The sequence below is a fragment of the Paroedura picta genome, chromosome 6, assembly GCF_049243985.1.
Source record: "Paroedura picta isolate Pp20150507F chromosome 6, Ppicta_v3.0, whole genome shotgun sequence".
In the NCBI taxonomy this organism is placed as follows: domain Eukaryota; kingdom Metazoa; phylum Chordata; class Lepidosauria; order Squamata; family Gekkonidae; genus Paroedura; species Paroedura picta.
Window position 1 is genome coordinate 78,815,525 of NC_135374.1, and position 20,977 is coordinate 78,836,501.

Genomic DNA, 20,977 nt, shown 5'->3' on the forward strand with positions numbered 1-20,977 from the left:
TTTGAGAGTAACTGTTTTAACCTGTTTACTCCCTCCCAGGCTCTTAAAGAAGGGACACTCAGGAATCAAATCCTGATAACTATTGAGGAACACAGTATTACTGAGTGTATGCCAGAGATGTGTGTATCATATGTAGATACAAATATATGAATAAAGCTGCCTTGTCTAGAGCGTTGTCTTTGTATCCTAATTTTAATTTAGGCTTGGGCGTGAGGCATTCAGTATTGCATACTAGGGGTGTGAGTGGTAGTTTAATAAAGGGTTTTAATAAAGGGTTAAGAATTAACTGGCATAATTCCTTTTAATAGAAAAGTCAATATGGAGCTAAATTTGCCTGTAGTACTAAAGCTTTAAAAAAAATCTTCAGAGGAATCTGGTAAAAAGAAGTGTAAGGAACTTGAACAAATTTGTATCTCAAATACAGCAAGAGCAGGAAGAACTGATTGTTTGCAGATGTGGACAGTTTGCAGTCCAAAAGAGCAACATCTCTTTCCACAAATCCCCCATAGCATTTCATCAGTGTTTAGATCATACTCTTTTTATATATGTATTTTAAATTCATTTTCCATATCCAGAAAGGGCATGGAATTGAATTCTAAGGAGAATAAATAATACTGTAATAAGGAATTTTTAAAAAATCTCCAGACTTTGTTAGAAGTTGACAGTGGTTTTCCTCAGAAGTTCCCGAAGGTTCAATAATCATGTGTTGTAGGAAAGGACAATGTGTTTGGATGTATTTTCAACATTGGTGGTGAAAAGTGGCATCAAATTGACGCTTACTTGGAAACAGTGTACAGTTTTCAAAACAAGTATAGAGGTGCTTTGCCATTACCTGTCTCAGTGAAATTTCTGTAGCAACGCTGGACTTCCTTGGTGTTTCCTATCCAAGCACTAACCAGAGCCAACATTGCTGAGTTCTTGAGATCTGACAAAATTGGCCAAGCCTGGGCCATCCTCGGCAGGATATTGTCAACACTACCCTACTTGTTAGGTCTCCAGCAGCGTGTCCAGACTCCAAACTGGGAACTTTGCTGATCCAGCTTCCATGCGGGAGCAAAAATCCAGGGTGGATGAGATGCACTGGGCCAAATACTCCCCCATGTGGGAGCAGGAAGAGGCAGCGTAAACTGTAGCCTGCAGCCAGGTGCGGAGCCTCCAGTGCAGAAACAGTACGGGTTGCGGTTGAGGACTAGAGCCTATGTCAGTAACATCCCATTGTTGAAACCAGTTAAAGTAAGCTGTTTGTAAGAAAAAAATTAAATTCTTCTATAGTTAAATTTATTGTCTGTTCACAGTGTTGGTCTTCATAATTGTTCACCAAGAATATTCATCATGAATAAAATATTCCTGCCTGTATTGCCCCTTCCCTCTTAACTTACTTTTTCCTTCTGCTGTTACCGTACTTGCCAGCGTATAAGACGACTGAGCGTATAAGACGACCCCCAACATTTCCACTCAAAATATAGAGTTTATATACTCGACGTATAAGACTACCCCCTCTTCCACACACCTTCCACACACCAAATAAAACGTAAAAGAGCATCAGAAGGGAGGGGGAGGAGAGAGAGAGAAAGAGAGAGAGTGCCATAAAAAAAGAAAAGAAAGCAAGAAAATATGCTCGGATTAGTGATTATCTCCCTTCCCCAAAAAAAGGTGAGAGGAGAGGGGTAGCTCTTTCTCTCTTGCAAGTTGAGGCTGCTTTTGGCGGCGCCTCTATGCATTGAACTGAAACAACTTCCTCTGCTTATTTAACTGCAAACAAAGAGGGAGCGAGCAAGTGAGCGGAGGGCAAAGCAAGGAGTAGTGTTCCCTGCGCACCAAGCTTTCAGGCCCCAGCACCAGGCTGGCCGCGTTTGGTCTCTTCCTGAATGGGGGCGGCTTCAAAACACCAGAAACTGCAAAAGGGAAAGGGAGGGGGAGCAGAGGTTGGCACCTCCCCCCCCAGCATTCTCCTCCTTCTCCACTTCTTCGCCACTTGCTTGCCCACCCGGCCCTTTGGGAGCTCTCTCTCTCCCTGACCCGCTTCAGAGTCTTATGTGGGAGGGAGGACCCGTTGCTGCCATGGCGAGGTGGGGCATGCACGCAGGCACAAGTTTGGCGGGCCCAGTGAGTTCCGAGCCGGGAGGAGTTCACAAGACAGCAGCAGAGTTGGTTAGCCCAGTCGGGGGGGGGGGTGCCGCCACCACCACCTCCCTTAATTCTGGTCACCTTACATTATGGGCACTGGGCGAGCATCGGGAGGTTACTATGGGCAGCTATATCTATCCCAACTGAAGTGCACCCAGCGTTTAGGATGACCCCCCCACTTGGAGGCATGTTTTTAAGGGGGGAAAAGTCGTCTTATACGCCGGCAAACACGGTACATTTCCTTTGGCTTGGAGATAATATGGATATGGGAAAGAACTGCACAGTCTTGCCTAAGATGGCAAGAAGCTGTTCTAGAAAGTATGTGAAGGCTGGGTGGGTATGCAGAGAGTGATTAGGTTTTGTTTTGAATTGCTGAAATATCTCGTTTGCTTCTCAGAATTTGAACTGTGATTCCTGTCTTTACCTAGTGTTAAGTCCACATTCCAGGGATGGGTAGGTTGAGTGATTAGGCAAAGTCTCAGATATCCTTATGGTGGAAAAGATAACAGGTCAATATGTAAAGAAGTAGAAGGAATCTAGCAGATTTCCTTTTGATGTGGGCATATTTCCCAAATTGTTTCTTTGACAATAACAAGATTTGTGTCTCGCCTCATTCAAATACAAAAACTTACTAGAGTAATATTGTAGCAAACAGAACTGTACTTAATTATATAAACTACGGCATGATTGGCCCTGTTTAACTGAATATATGCATACACAAAATCTGATATGACTATGTCTTGACTTGGAATTTAAGTAAGATTTATGCCTCTAGGTAGTTATTTGCTTCAATTATGCTGACCTAGATTGCTATTTACAGAAGATTTGTACCATGTTTCATTTAGACCAGGGGTCTTCAAGCCCCGGTCTGCGACCCGGTACCGGGCTGTTAAGGCCATGGTACCGGGCCGCCAGCGGCCGCACCTGCCTCCCCCCCCGCAGCAAGAGGGGGGGAAGAGGCAGGCGCGGTCGCTGGCACGCCAGCGACGCAAACTCGCACACGTGGAACCGCCACACCTGCGTGTTTGCGCCCCCTTCTGGTGAAAACTGCTGTTCCGCGCATGCGCGTTAGCGCCACCTAGTGGCAAAAACACGCGTGTGCGGCAACTGCTTGTGCGCGTTTCCATGCAGCTGCTGTGGCCGGGCCGCCGGCTCTCTCCCACCCTCGGAAGTGGTCCCTGACTACAAGAAGGTTGAGGACCGCTGATTTAGATTATCCACTTGTAAGATATTGGTATGGTAGTGATTTTTTTGTGATGGTACTCACCTGGACTGAATATAATGTCCTTTTTCTAGGGCTCTCCTGATTCCTTGTGTGCCAGCCGCACCACTTACCTAGAGAAAAATAGAGAAGTAACTGGCAGTTTGGGTCAAACATATGCAGAGTTAGTTTCCAGTGCAGGTGCTCGTAGATCCAATTTGCCATGTCCAGGGCAGGGGCACAGATCTGGGTATCCCACAACTCAAGCTACCTTGGGTAACAGAAATGGACCTGGGTGCATGAGCCCAAGCCTGCTCCAAGCTTGGTGGAAAGGAAGAGCCAGGCCATCATTACCTGTGATCTGAAAGGGGGGAGTTAATGACAGAGAAGTAGCTGGTGGTTGCCTACTCTTTCTTCCACCCTTGGAAAGAGAAGGTGGAACAAATGAAAAAAATGACTGGGAAAGCAGGCCGGGCAACAGGCTGAATTGCTGTGGCTACAAGCCGGCAAGTGGCCTGACAAAGGAGCTAGCATGGAAACAGGCTCTCAGGAGAAATTAGTGGAAGAAGAAACCAGAGAAGGGGAATGAAGAGGGGGCTGTAGTAATCCAAGTCAAGGAGAAAATCAGGATATAGGTTATGCGTTAATCCCAATTTATGTGCGTAAAAATATTCAGATGCTAAGCTAAATTAAAAGAAACATTTACTGTAGCAGATGGATATGCATGTAGTCATTGGAATCTCATGATCATTTGGTGTCTGGCTAATGATTTCTCTTTAGAACAGTGGTTCTCAACCTGAGGGTCGGGACCCCTTTGGGTAAGGTGACCAGATTGTCCCATTTTTGGAGGGATATCTGGAGGCACCTGGCAAATTGTACTTATGTTGTAAGTAAAGAATATATATTACAATACTATTTTTGCGTTCTATGGAAATTTTTGTTGCTCCATATAGACCAAATTTTTAAGCAAGACCCCCCCCCCCAGTCAATGGTGTCCCGCTTTACCAATGTTGAAATCTGGTCACCTTATTTTGGGGGGTCAAACGACCCTTTCACAGGGGTCGCGGCGGGGCAAGCAGCTTGGCTGGGGGGGGGTCACCATCCACACAACAGCCATGGGCCTATTATGCACGACTGCTGAAACAGTGGCATGGAGAATGCAGAGGAGGAAGAAGCAAAGCAAATCGCTTGCACACGGGACGGAACGCAATGGCGGCAAAACCCAGAGTCACCACAACATGAGGAACTGTATTAAAGGGTCGCGACATTAGAAAGGTTGAGAACCACTGCTTTAGAAGAACATTTTTTTAAAGGAAAAATTGTGTCCGTTACAAAGATTGCAGATGTTTTGTAGCCTTTTGAGGAGGTTATTGGAAATATATTTGGATTTCAGGGAGAGAGAGACTTAGACAGCCATCACTGATGTCTGGCCAGAAGCACACGCTGAATGCAGAATATCACCCCCCCCCTCTCTTTTCACTTGCTCCCCTATAGGTACGCCTTCATAAGACCATGTGTACTCTGATTGAATAGTGGAATAAAACAAATATTATAGAAATGCTATAAATTTTCTTTCTGGTCTTTCCACCAAACAAACACACTGTGAACACCCCATTCTAATGCTTACTAGGCTCTGGAACATTTACAGTCTTAGTAAGTTGCATGTAACAATATGAATTATATATGTCACACTTTACTGCCATTCTGTGGTAAACAGACGACATGTTAGTTCATTTTACAAAGTGTATCCAGTACCCAATGCTTTTTTCTTATTCTTCAGCCAGGATAGAACTTTTATTTGCCTCATGCAGGATATTGTTGGGAATGACTCATTTTAAATATATATATTTACTTACTGATTGTGTTCTCATACAATGTGCTTCCTGTGGATAGCACAGGGAAATTCCCCTGGATGGGGATATAACTGACAATATATATTAAGAAACATTTCCAAATGAGTGCGACTGTTGAAATAAACTGGCACATCGTTTCCTGTGACTGTACTTGTGCAGTTCGTTACTGCATTTGTTTCAAGTATATTCTGCTGCAGTCTAAAATATATTTTCCTCAAATGACTCTAATTAGATTACCAAGTCTTCCTCCCCATCTCCGGTTGCTTTGTCCCTTTTCTCTAGCAATGCCTGGAGCACTTTTAACTCCCTCTTCTTCTAGCTGCAGACCCAGAGCAGCTTACAGTCTCAAAGAAACCCAGCCAAAATATTGGAAATAATCAAATTTCATAAATATTACTTGCTATTGATGACAAAATTAATTCACATGGCAGAGCAGGTGGCACCCTTGGTGAGAACAGTTTCTTCCCAGGCAGACAGGCACTCATTTCCGTGTAGCCAGGTTCAACTGTAATGTTAAAGTGGCCTGAGCGATCCTGTGGCATACAATTGACCTAGGATTTTGCAGTCGTTACTGATTTCCCTCCAACACCATCTGGAACATACCTTCCAGTTAGAAGAGGACCATTATACTGCAGTGATCCCAACTTAATGTTGTATGTGTGTGCACGCGCGGGGGGGGGGGGGGGATGGTCAAAAAAGCTTCAAATATTCCATCATTCCCCCTGGTGAATGGACAAAATAGTGAAATCTTACTAACTTTAATCTATTTATCCTACTGTTGTTGTTGTTGTTAGGTGCGAAGTCATGTCTGACCCATCGTGACCCCATGGACAATGATCCTCCAGGCCTTCCTGTCTTCTACCATTCCCCGGAATCCATTTAAATTTGCACCTATTGCTTCAGTGACTCCATCCAGCCACCTCATTCTCTATCGTCCCCTTATTCTTTTGCCCTCAATTGCTCCCAGCATTAGGCTCTTCTCCAGGGAGTCCTTCCTTCTCATGAGGTGGCCAAAGTATTTGAGTTTCATCTTCAGGATCTGGCCTTCTAATTAGTAGTCCGGGCTGATCTCCTCTAGGACTGACCGGTTTGTTCGCCTTGCAGTCCAAAGGACTCACAAGAGTCTTCTCCAGCACCAGAGTTCAAAAGCCCTTTCGCAGCTATACATTGCAACTGGGAAGACCATAGCCTTGACTAGACGCATTTTTGTTGGCAGGGTGATGTCTCTGCTTTTTAGGATGCTGTCTAGATTTGCCATAGCTTTCCTCCCCAGGAGCAAGCGTCTTTTAATTTCTTTGCTGCAGTCCCCATCTGCAGTGATCTTGGAGCCCAGGAAAATAAAATCTGTCACTATCTCCATTTCTTCCCCATCTATTAGCCAGGAATTGAGAGGGCCGGATGCCATGATCTTTGTTTTCTTGATGTTGAGTTTCAAGCCAACTTTTGTACTTTCCTTCTTCACCCACATCAACAGGCTCTTTAGTTCATCTTCACTTTAGCTAAACCCTAGGGTGTGTATATATGTATGTTTTATAATGTAAGTACTATAGCCATATAACATCATATAACATCGTAAGTACTATAGCCATATAACATCATATAACCTCATACAAATATGTTTTAAAGAAATTGAAGGGTAGGATATAAACATTATTTTATTTTTATAAATGGTCTACTCTAAGGTGACTAGATTCTCCCACTTTTGGAGGAACATCTGGGGGTACCTGGCAAATTGTTCTTATGTTGAAATTAAAAAATATATATTATAATACTATTTTTGCGTTCTATGTGTTCTATGAAACTTTTTGTTGCTCCATATAGATCACATTTTTAATGAAGTCAATGGTGTCCCGCTTTACCAATGTTAAAATCTGATCACCTTACATTAATCTTCAGTTGGGTTGATGTGGTATAATCTACCTGTGTGTTTAGAATATTGTTATAAGGCCTAAGACAGGTATTATAAGTAACGCCATATTGTTTTGCTTTTGAGTGGATAAAGAGAAAATGTATGAATGTAAAATGTGAGACTCATATGACTTCTAATAAGAATTAAAGGTTCAAAAAAGTTGCTTTCCAGATTGTGTTTTTTTTTAAATGAGAGCTGTTAAAAATTTATTGGCGAAAAGGTTAAGAAAAAGATGCATTTTTTTTTAATAATTCCTTGCCAGATGTATGTCATGATGACTTAATGAAAATTGGGAAGCAGAATCACATTTTACATTCTTTTGAAACAGAAGTGGCTTTTTTCCCCGCTGGCAAAAGAATGATTCTTGGATTGAAATTAATTGGTGCTTCCTGATTCTTCTTAATGTTTTTCCTCCTGTTCTCAGATATAGTGTTGCTTGGAAAGAAGTAACTTTCATCAGTTTACCAAAAATGTATACAATTTAATATTGAAAATCTTTACACCGCCCGTGGCGCCGCGGGCGCCACGGACTAAATAAAACAGTAAGCCCTTGGAAGGCGGGCTGTGTCCGGGATGAGGAAGGGTGCCGATTGGCCCCTTCCTCATGACAGACTATCGGAGGGACCAATCGGCAGGCGCGAAGCGCCTGCCGATTGGTCCCTCCGATTCCTTGCCGGAGCAACTGCGAGCCGCGCGTAGCGCAGCTCGCAGTTGCTCCAAGCCAGCCGGCCTCTAAGAACCTCTAAGAACCTCTAAGAACCTCTAAGCTCTAAACCTCTAACCTCTAAGCCCGCGAGCCGCGCCCGCAGATCGGGCCGCGCCCGCGGGCCGCGCCCGCGGATCGGGCCGCGCCCGCGGATCGGGCCGCGCCCGCCGGCCGCGCCCACGGATCGGGCCGCGCCCGCGGGCCGCGCCCGCGAATCGGGCCGCGCCCGCCGGCCGCGCCCGCGGATCGGGCCGCGCCCGCGGATCGGGCCGCGCCCGCGGATCGGGCCGCGCCCGCGGATCGGGCCGCGCCCGCGGATCGGGCCGCGCCCGCCGGCCGCGCCCGCGGATCGGGCCGCGCCCGCCGGCTGCGCCCGCGGGCCGCGCCCGCCGCCGCCCAGGGAGCCCCCGGCCTCTAAAAACGCATCGCCGGCACACGAAGATGGCCGCCGGCAAGAAGACCGCGCCAGGGAGCCGCCCGCCGAAGGAGCTGCCCGTCGAGAAGAAGCCACCCAAGGAGCTGCCCGCCGCGAAGGAGCTGCCCGACGTCGCTACAGCCCTCTCACCGGTAAGCTACCTTTCCTCACCCTGCCCTCGCCAGTCCCTCGCTCTCCACCCCCCTGCTAGGGCCCATTGTATTTGGAATGCAATGGGCTCTTTTACTAGTTATATATATTATACATGTACTAGCTTCAAAGCCCGTTCTTAAGAACGGACCTTGAAAGGGTCCCCACCCCTGGACTCCAGCCAGGCAGCTAATGGTGGCCTTGGGCGGCAGCTCGCAACCAGATCAAGTGGGGCATTTGGGGGCTGGGCAGCTCGTTAGCAGGGCCGGGACAGAGCTCCTTAGTAGTCAGCTAGTCAGCTCCTTAGCCCTCCTTAACAAGCAGCCAGCAGGCCGGGAGACCCTCATCAGCAGGCCCAGCCTAGGAGGCCCTCATTAGGAGGCCCTGCACCACAATCCTTTGCCCAGGGCCTCTCCCTTACCTGCTGCTGGCTCCAGGCACTGAGGCATCTGAGAGCAAAGAGACTAGAATCCAGGGACGGAGGGCGGGAGCTGCAGGGGCAGGGCCAATCAGGGCAAAGTGGCTGCACCCTGATTGGCCCTGTTCTAACTTGGACAGCCGGACACGCCCCATCCCCTAGGCTGTTTCATAAATATATAGAGGAACAACAATGTATAAGGATATAGGAGGCTTTTCTTAACCAGGATTTTGTGAAACCCTGGAGTTTCTTGATTGCCCTGGAAGGGTTTTCCCAAATGGGTGTGGATTAATTAAGCTTTCATATATTTTAAAGTTTGTTAAACATTTATTGGGTGATATGACCATATATGGTCTTTGACAACCCCCCAAATGGCCAATGATGGGCCTGGAAAGGGTGGGAAAGGGCTACGCTTCTGAACTGTATTCTGCATGATTGTGGCACTTTCGAGGTTTCTCAAAGGCTGTAGATTGTTTCAGGGGTTTCTCAACAGTAAATTTTTTAAAAATATGTTTATAATGCTAACTTTGAAAGAATCTGTAGTTATTGTTTGCTTCAACAGATGTTAGTTGCATATTGCATACTTTAAAAACACGGATAAGAGTAAATGGAATATACGGCTATAGAATCATATTTTCCGGAATTAAATTGCACAGCATGCTACTCATTCATTCTTTGACAGACTTAATTAGTTCTTGCCACAGTTAAAGGGCATGCAAAAGTACAGTGAATGGCTGTTTTTACCCTTCTTGCTGGCTGGTGAATAAAAACAAGAGATGCATTCTATTCATTGGTATCTGGACTTTACACCTTTAACAAATGATATTAAAAAGTTCATTTATAAACATTGCTCTTTTCTCAGAGAGATTCATGAATGTCAAAATCCTCCTCACATAGGTTTAAGACTGCAATGTGTGCTATCAAGCTTGAAGAGATAAACATTCCTGAAATTTTCATTTATCTTTATTAAAACATACTATGTCTATATTTTACAATGTATTTGTGGTAAATATTATATTGGAAAAAGTACTAGACCCATTAATTTTCATATTGGAGAACATAATTCGTAATAAGGTCATTGATGCCTCTTTAGGGGATCACTTTGTATTCAAAAAGCACAGCCCAGAAGATTTTAAATTCGCTTTGTTGTTATATTTCTTGAATGGTGATAAAACAACTTGTCTATGAACAGTTCAATGCAGCTTCCTTTTTTCACCACTTATGCCCTTTGCAATGTTGATTAACTCTCAACACCTTTGGAATTGATTATAATTCTCCTTATTTTGCGTAACTCTTGAACATCTTTAGAGAGTATTTGAGCATGTGCCTTTTTGCTGCATGATAGATGCAGTAAGATTATTTCAAAATATTTTAATGTTTAGTCTTTCGTAATTTAGGATGTTTATACGGCTCTTTATTTGTTTTGTTATTAAATCTTTAGTTCTCTATTTAGGTATTAAATCTTTAGTTCTCTAGTTGAAACTTAGTGAAAACAAATTTATTTACTGGAAGCCATTTTAGAAGTAAGGAGGATTCATTCCCTAGGAACAATATATTTTCTTTTTATTTTGAACATTCTTGTTTACACTTTGGTCATTAATGTTTAGTCCACTGGAAGTGGCAGGGAGTTCCCATCCCCAGTTTCTATTTCCCACCACCACTGAGAATAAAATAATGTTTTAAAATGACCATTGGGTTTATGGTGTGACCCATAAGAGACAGCACAATTATCAAGGAATCACTATCATTCAAACAAAGTCATAGAATTGAATCTCAGAGAGGACCGATGTCATGTCCAAGTTTTTCCCCCTCTGCTCCCCAGAAGTAAAGGTCTCATTTAAAACTACAGGGAAAGTTTAAAATATGATTGGATCATTCTTCTGGTGCTACTATGTGGTATTTTTTAAAAGGCCAGCTTAATTATGGAACATGATTAGTTTATAACATATGTTCATATTTTATGTTAATATATGTAGTCGATAGGTGGTATTTCTTTCATATGGCAGCAGATAGTACCTTGCATGTCGGTTGATTAAAGTACTGGCATTGAAAACTCCAGACTCTGTAAACATTGATTTAAAACAGGCTTTATTGTTTGCTACTTCTGCATTCATTTGCTTTCATGCTACAATTTTCACTAAAATTTTTGATTAATGAACATTTGCATCACCAACTGAAAGAGAATTATGGTTTCTTGAAACAAGTGAAAATGCCTAACATACTTCTGCATTATTCTGATCTTCTGTTTCTTTAATCCTGAAAGAGAAAAAATATATAATTAAAACAAAAATCTTTACATAGATATTGTAATAGCTGAACCTGATTTTTAATGAAATGGTTTCAATGTCAAAACAGACACATTTGATTTAATCTTTGAAGCAGAAAATTAGTTTACAATTAGCAAGCATCGTTGCTGAAATATGTACAAATTCATATATATCCCAGTGGCACTTTCCAAGTAAGATTATGGCATTAGGGAAGGTTCAAAGTTTGGGCCCAAATGCCCTCAACTTCCTTTGTGGCCAGGAAACAGGGGATGGAATCACCCCTCAAGTGGTTAAATGGCTGGGCATTTCACTTCTCCCCACATTGAAATCAGTTGTTAGACTGAAGTGTCTGGTAGCCATTATACTGGTCCATTTCCCTTCCCTCAACTTGAAAGCAGAGGAAAGCGAAATTGACTGGTGAAATGGCTCACAACCATTTAAACCTAACATGTCAGAGAGACATGCGCTTCCAGCTGTTAGTTTTAAATGACACAAATAGCTGGACTAAAACAGACAAAGGTGTGCTAAATGTTTGGGAAAGGCACCAGATTTGGTTCAGCCAAGTTCATACTGAGTTTTGGCTTGTGAACTGGCTTGTGCCCATCTTTAAATAATATAAACTTGATAGATGGTTTGGCACAATACAAAGGTTGTGACGATGATGACATTTATACAGTGGCTGTATTGGGCAATTTCAATTGTCTAAAGGGTTTTTTTAAATAAAAATATGAAGTGATATATCCTTTGCTGCTAGGAAAAAAACTCTTACCAATAAGTTGAATAGTACTGCTTTTACATTTCTGTTCTTTACCCATAATTTGCAGTGATTCAAGTAAGATTAGTTTGGAAAGGATAGCTATTCCTTTGGGATGCAGATTTTACCCTGTTCTTAATTTGACATGATAAAAATTGTCACTACAAAAATAGCTTCTTATTGAATCAGGTTCTGAACTTATTGGTTATTTTCTGCGGATGTGAAAATATGTTTGTTTACCTACAGATATTTTTGTGCAGCAGCATTGCAAGTTTCCCAGAGGTCAGAAACTCTTTTTTTTGGGGGGGTGGGTGGGGTGGAATAGAGAAGAAGTCTGTCTAGTTTAATATTTATTTTGTGACATAAAAGTCATTGCTTTTCATCTAGCTAGTACATGAGCTTTCTCCCCACCTCCAGTTGTCAGATGTAAAGTAAGAAGAGTGAAAAAGAACATCTCTATTCAGACATCATGTGAAAACATGGGTAAATGAAACTAATTATAGTTAGTACTGTTAGCTGCCATCCACTCCACTAACTAGGGTTTGTAAAATTGCCATATGAAGTTGCTTTATTAAGCCACAGTCTTAACTACGCCTTTTTGCGCGGCAGTACTGATACTGAGTACTGGCGCCTTAACTCCCGATGGGGGAATTAGTCAAAATCTTACATATGTAGTGAAGCCAGCAGTTCAGGCAAACCAAAAGTTTGAATTATTTTCATGAGTTGAATCCCAGTTTCACAAACTAATCATATTTAAAATAAACCATGGTTATACATCATGTCTGAACTAAGCCAACAGGTTCTTAAATGATATATCCATAGGGTACCATGTCAAAAATGAATAATATTGCTTAGTTACCACTTCCTCTTGCTTGGTCTTGTCTGTTCCTGGCCATGGTTCAAGAGGAGCATCATGGATCACTGGTGGTAGTGGCTGCACTGGGTGCACAGGGTACACTGGCTGGTTTGGACTACCAGGCTGCATTGGGTGGTTGGGGTGCCCAGGTTGCTGGTGGTGCCCAGGATGCTCTCCTGCATGTGGTGGAAGTGCATTTGGAACTGGTACTCCTCCTGACGGGTAGTGTGGCATTGGGCTTTGTCCAGGCATTTGACCAAAAGGGCTGTGCCCACCTGGTTGCACTGGTGTGTTCAGAGGTGGTGGCAAGTGTTGCTGTGAGGGATGCATTTGGTGGGGCAGTGCATGAATTTGCTGGAAGCCTTGATAAGGAGAGTGGTGAGGCATCATTGGTCCTGTATGGTGGTGCATCCATCCTCCCATAGGCTCATAACTATAACGTGGATACTATTAAAAGGAGGAAAGCCAGTTGGTTACCTTTTTTATTCATTCTGATTATACACATTCCTTAACAATATAGCAGAAATAAATCTCAACTTGTCTGAGGATAATTCTACAACTTTCCGTGCTGTGTATCGATGGATGTAATCCCTGGTTCCATCTGCTGTTTTTAAACTCACACCTTCCACTTTATCCTTATCCTGCTGTGCCCACTTACTAATGTGCATGGCAGCATGCACATTACCATGATACTTTAGCTCGTGGCTGTGAAAAATAATGAGCCATCAACATGGAGGTACAGGTTTTTTGAGAAAACAAAGGGTCTGCTTCCATATTAAGCCAGTTCAGCCATAGATGTAGTCTCTAATATTGCTTAAGAAATGGGACTAGAAAATTGAATTTGAAATCTGAGCTACATCAGTTTGGCCACTACTGCTATTCTTGCTGCAGATTTGGGACTATAAGATATTGCGGGTTGGTGGTGTGATAAACTGCATTTATACTGAAATTATTTTTAGATAGATTCAGGTGTTAGTCTGAAGTAGTAGAACAAACTTTGAGTCCAATGGCACTTTTAAACCAATAAAGTTTTATTCAAGGTGTTAGCTTTTGTGTGCATGCACACTTCCTCAGACAGTGAAATAGGATGTAATGTGATATAATGAAGTATGTAATGTAATTTAGAATCTAACTCTCTGGTCTTAGGACAGGAGACAGAACTCAGCACTGCTTGTCACTTATTGGAATGCTTCCATGCTTCGGTGGAGACAGACCCAAATGGGAATTGAACCTAAAGAACTGATGGCTTAGTTTGTTATTCTAAAAAGGTATTATTCAATTGTGCTAAACAATTTCATTATGCTGCTTACACTAGATATCGTCATGATGTTGTTTACTAATTTACTGCTAATTTACTCTCTCCTTATATCTGTACTCTGATTATTCTTATTTCATTGTCTAAGGAAGTGTGCATGCACAGGAAAGCTCACACCTTGAATAAAACTTGGTTGAAATTATTTTTGTTACACACCAATATTACTGCTTCTTTCTGGCATTCTAAAAAATAGCTCTATATAAAGTTTTTGTATGATACATATTGAGATATTTAATCTATCAAGCTTTATACTGTCACCTTGCACAAAGTAGCAATTTTTCATTGTCTTTCAATGAATATTTATATTCCAATGTAACTACATTGATTTTAGACCAGAGTGATGGGCCTATTGTCTTTGTGTACACCACAGCTTATCTGCAGTGTCCCCAACAATCATAGATATTTATTTTATTAAAATCTAGAACTGGCAGATTAGCTTAATTGTGTCATTAGCAAGTATAGCTTTTCAAGTTGTACAGTTGACTATTGGCATGTGTATTATCCACTATGCAGTGGCAATTCTTTCAGGAATTGTGTCCATAGAAGCCATACCTGGTGTCCAATCAGGCTCTGGTACCATTTTAATGGTGTCATTACCTTGGAAGGGATAGAAAAAGGCACATCAGTCTTTTTTTCTTTTACCTCCAATGTGAAGTTACTATTTTGCTTCAAAATCTGCCTAAGCTAACATTTTCAAGTAGAGATACATTACTTTATTGTGTATGTTGTCAATCTGAGATCTATCTAATATGAACAACTATTGCTTATGATGTTATGCATTTAATTTGACCAGCATAGTTTACTTAGTAAAATAGTTGCCTAGAAACCTGCCATAACAGTAGTAGTAGATGTAAGCAGAGTTGCATTAAGACAAAGACATTCAAAATTTATTTCTTTTCTAAGAGTAAATTTGTGTTAAAGCAAAATGTTCTCTATTTAATCCTTTCATCTGAAACCATAGACAACTTCATTCACCAGTGCAAAAATATTGATGTAGAAGTAATAGATTCTGTATGTGACAGAACATTAGTGGAGCACAGAAATAAATAGTTTATACCTCATAACTGAAATTGATATAGCCAGGATGTTGCGCATGAGGCAGCTGTGGGGGGAAAAAAATCATGTATTTGCATTCCAGGAACAAAACTATTTTAATGTAATAATTTCCCTCCACAGTAAAATATTTGGTTTTAGTGCATATAAGTAGACCAAGACAATTGTATGTAATTATATTTCAGAATGTGCAATGGCTGATTTACTTTTACATCTTTTTAAAACAAACTTTGGGGGGCTGTGTATCTCCTTAAGGGCACTTAAAATGGGACAGCAATATCCCCAGTTCTTTCCCCTGCCCAAGAGTTACCATCTTTTGATAATCAGAGAAAAGGACATATCTCCTGGCTGACTAATTCAAATAACTGATCTCTATGACAAATATTTTAAATACTAATATTTAAGCTGCTTGCTTCTACGAAGGGACTATAGGGAAAACCAGGCTCCACTTCCCAGTCCCAAAAGAGGACATTTTCATCATTAAAAAAAAATTCTCAAAAGAGGATGGACACCTTAAAAAAAGAAGACATCCACCCAGCTCAAAACTGCAGAATTCCCACTTTGCAGCCTGTGCTATTCCTAAATGACTGGTGACTTTCAGGAACATAATTTTAGGATGATTCAGTGGAAGAGAAAGTCAGTGGGAAAGACTGTGCCCCTATGTCTTTCAAAGCACTCCAGACTAGCCCAGCTTAGTCCAGGCTCATTAGAGCTTAATAACTAAGCAAGTTGACCATGGTCCCTGGATGAGAGCAGGTTGACCATGGTCAGTCCCTGGATGAGAGACCACCAAGGAAAACTGGGCTTGCTGTGCAGAAGAAGGCAATGTCAAACCACCTCTGCTTATATCTCATCTGGTGCTCCCTGTAGATGGGCTCAACAGCACCTTCTTCTTAAGTCTTTAGACCTATGCCACAAATACAGTCTACTACATTAACCCAATAGCAACAACACCAATTTGCACTGCAGAAAACAGAAAGCCTGCTGGGGTCTTGCAGAATGATTATATACTTAATGGTAACTAAAATTTATAGGTATTATAATAACCAACTGAAAACTGTTAATCTGATCATGTTTTAAAATATTCAGACGCATAGGTTTTGGTAATATGTTGCAAATTTTAAACCTTGTAACATACTGTAGTTAATGCCATTAAGTGTTAATTCTTCTGAATTACTCTTCTTCTGAATTACTGAATTACTCAAAATTACTGACACTTACAGGAAGAGTAAACACAGGACTGAAGAGGCAGATGACCAAAACCCAGTTCTTCATCTTTTGTTTAACCACAGGTCCTGTAATATAAAATGAAAGGTTCCCTCAGTCAGGGTAGTCAAGTTCATGAATACAAGCCCATTGTTTTTTTAAGTCAGCTTTTTAAATGGAAGATTCAGTCAATCTGTCTTTTTAGAATGTTTGTGTGTGATTCAAAATTAAATTATGCATTTGTTACTAGTGGAAGTAAGCTGGATAATTAGATCTCCTCTCTGAAACAGACAGTAGTTAGAATGCCTGGCTGTATTGTACTAATAAACGAAACTGTTGACATGATTATGGCAAGATTTCCAACCATATTTTATGCCTGGAATTTTATGTTGAACTAGGTTGACATGGATTAACCCATTGTAATTATTCATATTTTCATTTGTTGGCACATGGCTGGAAGGATGGGTTATCAGCATTCGTCTACTGTAATATATAACTGTTAAAATTACTTAATTTGTGCTTAATTAGTGAATGCGACCATTTCCCCCTCACTGTACAAATTTCAGTGAACATATTGCATGAATCGGATGTTCTGCATTTTGGAGTGAAACCATGACAGCTTTCTTTCTAACAACACAGAAGCTACAGCAGGCAAGATGCAGTTTAAGTAGATGTCCAAATACCTGCATTTTTAAATACTGATGAACCTTTAAAAACAATTAAGTAAAACATATTGAAAATAATATTTAAGTTGTATGAAACTAATCAAATAGTAAACTCATAAGAAGAAGACTGTACTCTTATTTTAAGATCCCCTTTGATTTTCCCTCAAAGTTTAAGTTAACTTGTAGATACAAGATAGTCAACCAACTAACAAGCGGCAGACAGCTACATCCTGAATACATGGTCCATCCAATCCAACTACTCGGAGTTTCAAAAACACTCATTAAAATCAGTGTAATGTCCGCATTGTGAAAGCAACTTTTATTTTTTCATCTATTTAGAAAATGTTAGTTGATAATGAAACTCAATGAACATACTACTGAAAGAATGAAGAAGTTTACCTTTTCAGAATATTCTTGATATAAGTTTGGATCTTGTAGCTGGAGTAAGCTCAGGAGTCCTTTCAGGTACGCATTTAAAGAGTTTTCATATCCACAACAGCCAATCAGCATGCAAGTTAAAAACTGTTGTATCATACATTTTCAGACATCAAATCACATACCAAGATTAAATATTGTGATTAAGGTGTGAAGTCTTTAATTATGTGTGCATCACTTGAAGACATATTATTTTGAATCTCTAAATTGCCTGTAATAAATGTGAGAATTGGTGCTCGATCAGACTCCTGAGCTAGAATTTCAGTGATACTGGGCTCTGATCTTTTTTCTTGCTTAAAGAAGCAGGTGCCCGCTTGAATCAAACTCAGTCATTCAGCAGCAGATCTGTGCCTCACATTGACAAATCATGCTAAAAAGCAGGGAGATAGGCATTTTAGAACTGTGATTTTCTTTAAAAGGAAATTCAGTGAGGAGCCAGATGAAGGTCTGAAGGCCTGGAATATACCCTGTTGGCTTTTTCCATATTCTTCAAGGACATTTTCAGATTTTCCACGGGAAAAATTGGAATTTGAGTGAGCTGTGAAAACCTGTGATTTTTTTCATTAGTGAAAGGCTTTTTTTGAATTTTTTAAAATGCAAAATGCATAGCATCAAAAATATTGACACACACAACAATTCATATGCTGCATGTTTGAGTTCAGATTTCACTTTTTAAAATGTGGAAGATTTCACTTTTAAAATGTTAATTTGGTTTCCAGATATGCTTGTAATCCTAGTCTGAGTGATTGAGGCTGTTTCTGTCTGTATAATAGATTTTCTCTTGTTAACTGCAAAACCTGTTTTCCAACTTTCCTATCCTTCAGATGGCAAAAACTAACACACATGTGGCTAAGGGTTACAGAGTTCAGCAGTTTTCAATGTTCTTTCAAGTATTGCCTATTTTTGCAATGTTTCTTTTAGAAAATAAAGGCATTTTATACATTTAAATATAAATATACAAAATAGTACAGTTGTGTATTCTATCTTGGTTTTAAGTTTTGTATGTTGTTAATGCTGTAAAATATATTTTTTTAAAAAATAGGAAAGCAAGTGTTAAATATGTTGCCATTTCCTCCCAAATTTCCATTTTTCTCCTGAGGGGAAAAAGGGTTACATTTTCATTTGTTCCTAATCTATAAATCTTTAACAACCCCTTTTTCTATCTACACTGTAACATGGACTGGTAACTTCCATTCCAATATATACATGAAAGCTTACACTTTGATTTAAACTTTAGTAGTCTTAAAGGTTCTCAGAGGAACTAGAGATCAAATTGCCAACATACGCTGGATCATGGAGAAAGCTAGGGATTTCCAGAAAAACATCTACTTCTGCTCAATTGACTATGCTAAAGCCTTTGATTGTGTGGAGCACAACAAATTGTGGCAAATTCTTAAAGAGATGGGAATACCAGAGCATCTTATTTGTATCTCGAAAAACCTATATGCAGGTCAAGAAGCAACAGTGAGAACTGAACATGGAATCACTGATTGGTTCAAAATTGAGAAAGCAGTTTGACAAGGCTGTATACTGTCGCCTTGCCTATTTAACTTGTATGCAGAGCACATCATGAAAAAGGCGGTGTTAGATGAGTCACAAATTGGGATCAAGATTGCAGGGAGAAATATCAACAACCTCAGATATGCAGATGATACCACTCTAATGGCTGAAAGTGAAGAGGAACTAAAGAGCCTGTTGATGCGGATGAAGTAGGAAAGTGCAAAAGTTGGCACCTAACCAGAGCAACATAGATGCCAAGCAAGGCTCTAATGTCTCTGGCAGTGGTAGAGTGGCAAAATGGTGCTTGGCGATGACAGGCTCACGAGGAGTGGCTTATTAATTTAAATAATAAATAAATACTTGTCTACATATTTCTGGCATCCAATGTCATCAGCATAATATTGCTATTCAAGGAAGATTATATATTTTGTCCTGAATATATGTAAAAATGATGAAAATATGGTTATGAAGGGTTTTTTTTGGTTAGGGCAGAAAGCTGATAAACTAAGAATATTTGATATCATGTCACATGAAGCCTGTATGTTTTGCACCTTGAATAATATTTTAGGATTTACACAAGTTTTAACCCTTTTAAAATGCACTCCTTGAGCTCTTTCTTCACATTGTGTGTAGTCTCATTGATCTCTATGACACTAGTCAGCTCCTAAATTAAAACCATAAAAGTATTTATTATATTGGATTTATATACCACCCCTCTCGGACATACTCTGTTTTGGGATGGTTTACAGAATCTACAGAATTTTACATAATTAATGAATTTTCATGACGTATAGAAATCAAATAAATTATTTCTTTTTATACAGGATATAGTAATATAGATTTTGGTGCCCTTTAACCAAACACAAGGTTTGTTGAGGGATCTTTCTAATCTGTTGAAGTCTTCTCCCCTCCCCCCACATGCATGCTTTTTAAAGTATCCTACAAAGTGAGAAATGATAATCAAAACATTTTGGTTTGTAATTTCAAGCACTTGAAAGAATTTGATAATTAGATGTTAGAAAAACTATCTTTAGTAAGCAAGAAATGTTGTACATGAATAGTACTTAAGGTGGGATGCGGCTAGTTCTGGTTGGAACAAAGAGTGAAAACTGTTAGTCTCTTTTAAATGATGCATGATCAAACAACCCCCAACTCGTTTGTATACAGAAACAAGTTCTGTGTTAAACTATGAAATGCTGGAATGCCAGAATTCTTTCCTCAATGTATTACAAAATTACTTGTGATACTAGTAATAATATTCTTGTTATTTGTGCTTGTTGATGTGCGACACATCTTCTGGTGCGCCTCATGAAGCATGAATGAATACAGACATGATGTCTCTAGTCCCTCCCACAGAAGATATGAGGACCCAGCCAGCAGCCATGCCAGTCCCAAGAGCCTAGCCAGCTGCTGCGCGCCCTGGGGCTGGGGCCTAACCAGCCACTGTGCACCCAGTGGGGGCCAAGGAAGTGCCTTGGCAACAGCTGCACTGGCCTCCTTGGATCTAGCCAACCAATACCTGCCCAGCGGGGGATGAGGCAGCAGCTACCCTGCCCCTGAGGCTTTGGCAGCAGCCGTCTTGGCCCCAGGGGCCTAGCCAGCTGCTGTGTGCGCAGTGGGGGCTGAGGCAACATCTGCCCTGCACCCAAGGCCTTGGCAGCAGCCACGCCAAACCCTAGCCAGCTACTACACATGCAGTGGGAGCCAGCTGCTGTGTGAGCAGTGGGAGCCAAGGCAGCAGCTGTCCTGCCTTATGAGGCCTTAGCGGCCACACTGGCAACTGCTGTACAACCCATGGGGACTGAGGCAGTGGAGGAGGAAGTAAGTGGAAAGTTTGAGGGGGAAGGGAACGGAGTGTGTGTGTGTCCATGTGTTTGTTTGGGAGAGGGGGGGCGGAACCAAGGAGGAGGACGTTGGGAAACCAACAGGTAAAGGGGGAAATATGGGGGGGAGGAAGTCTCTGTATTTTTGTCTGTGTGTGTGCTTGCAAGAGAGGGAGTGGGGAGGAACCTAGGAGGAGGCTGGGAAACCAACAGGTAAGGGGGGGTAAGGGCAGGGCGTTTCTGTGTGTATGACTATGTGTATTTTCTTGCAGCAGAGGGAGGGGCCCTGATCAAATCTCCCCAGAGCACGTATGTGTTCCACAT

General features: G+C 41.3%; 2 protein-coding genes across 5 annotated transcripts in view; one reads left to right on the forward strand and one right to left on the reverse strand.

The window, feature by feature from the left end:
• The window catches only part of ARHGAP6 (Rho GTPase activating protein 6), a 251,129-nt gene that overhangs the window by 158,839 nt on the left and 71,313 nt on the right, over nucleotides 1-20,977 (forward strand). The gene's annotated exons all lie outside the window — the stretch shown is intronic.
• Nucleotides 10,851-17,342, reverse strand: AMELX (amelogenin X-linked). Its single transcript, XM_077343251.1, has 6 exons — nucleotides 17,295-17,342; nucleotides 16,246-16,319; nucleotides 15,029-15,073; nucleotides 14,524-14,568; nucleotides 12,660-13,103; nucleotides 10,851-11,035 (listed from the first exon to the last, which is right to left on the reverse strand). The coding sequence occupies exons 2-6, from the start codon at nucleotides 16,297-16,299 to the stop codon at nucleotides 11,030-11,032; spliced, it is 594 nt and encodes a 197-aa protein (XP_077199366.1). The 5' UTR covers nucleotides 16,300-16,319; nucleotides 17,295-17,342; the 3' UTR covers nucleotides 10,851-11,029.

Bases quoted from the DNA above. Each gene is read 5' to 3' on its own strand.
- AMELX (XM_077343251.1), bottom strand. From the start codon at position 16,299: ATGAAGAACTGGGTTTTGGTCATCTGCCTCTTCAGTCCTGTGTTTACT. The intron at 15,074-16,245 runs GTAAGTGTCAGT...TTCCCCCCACAG, and splicing joins GTCCTGTGTTTACTCTTCCT to CTGCCTCATGCGCAACATCC. The intron at 13,104-14,523 runs GTATGGCTTCTA...TCCTTTTAATAG, and splicing joins AGAGCCTGATTGGACACCAG to TATCCACGTTATAGTTATGA.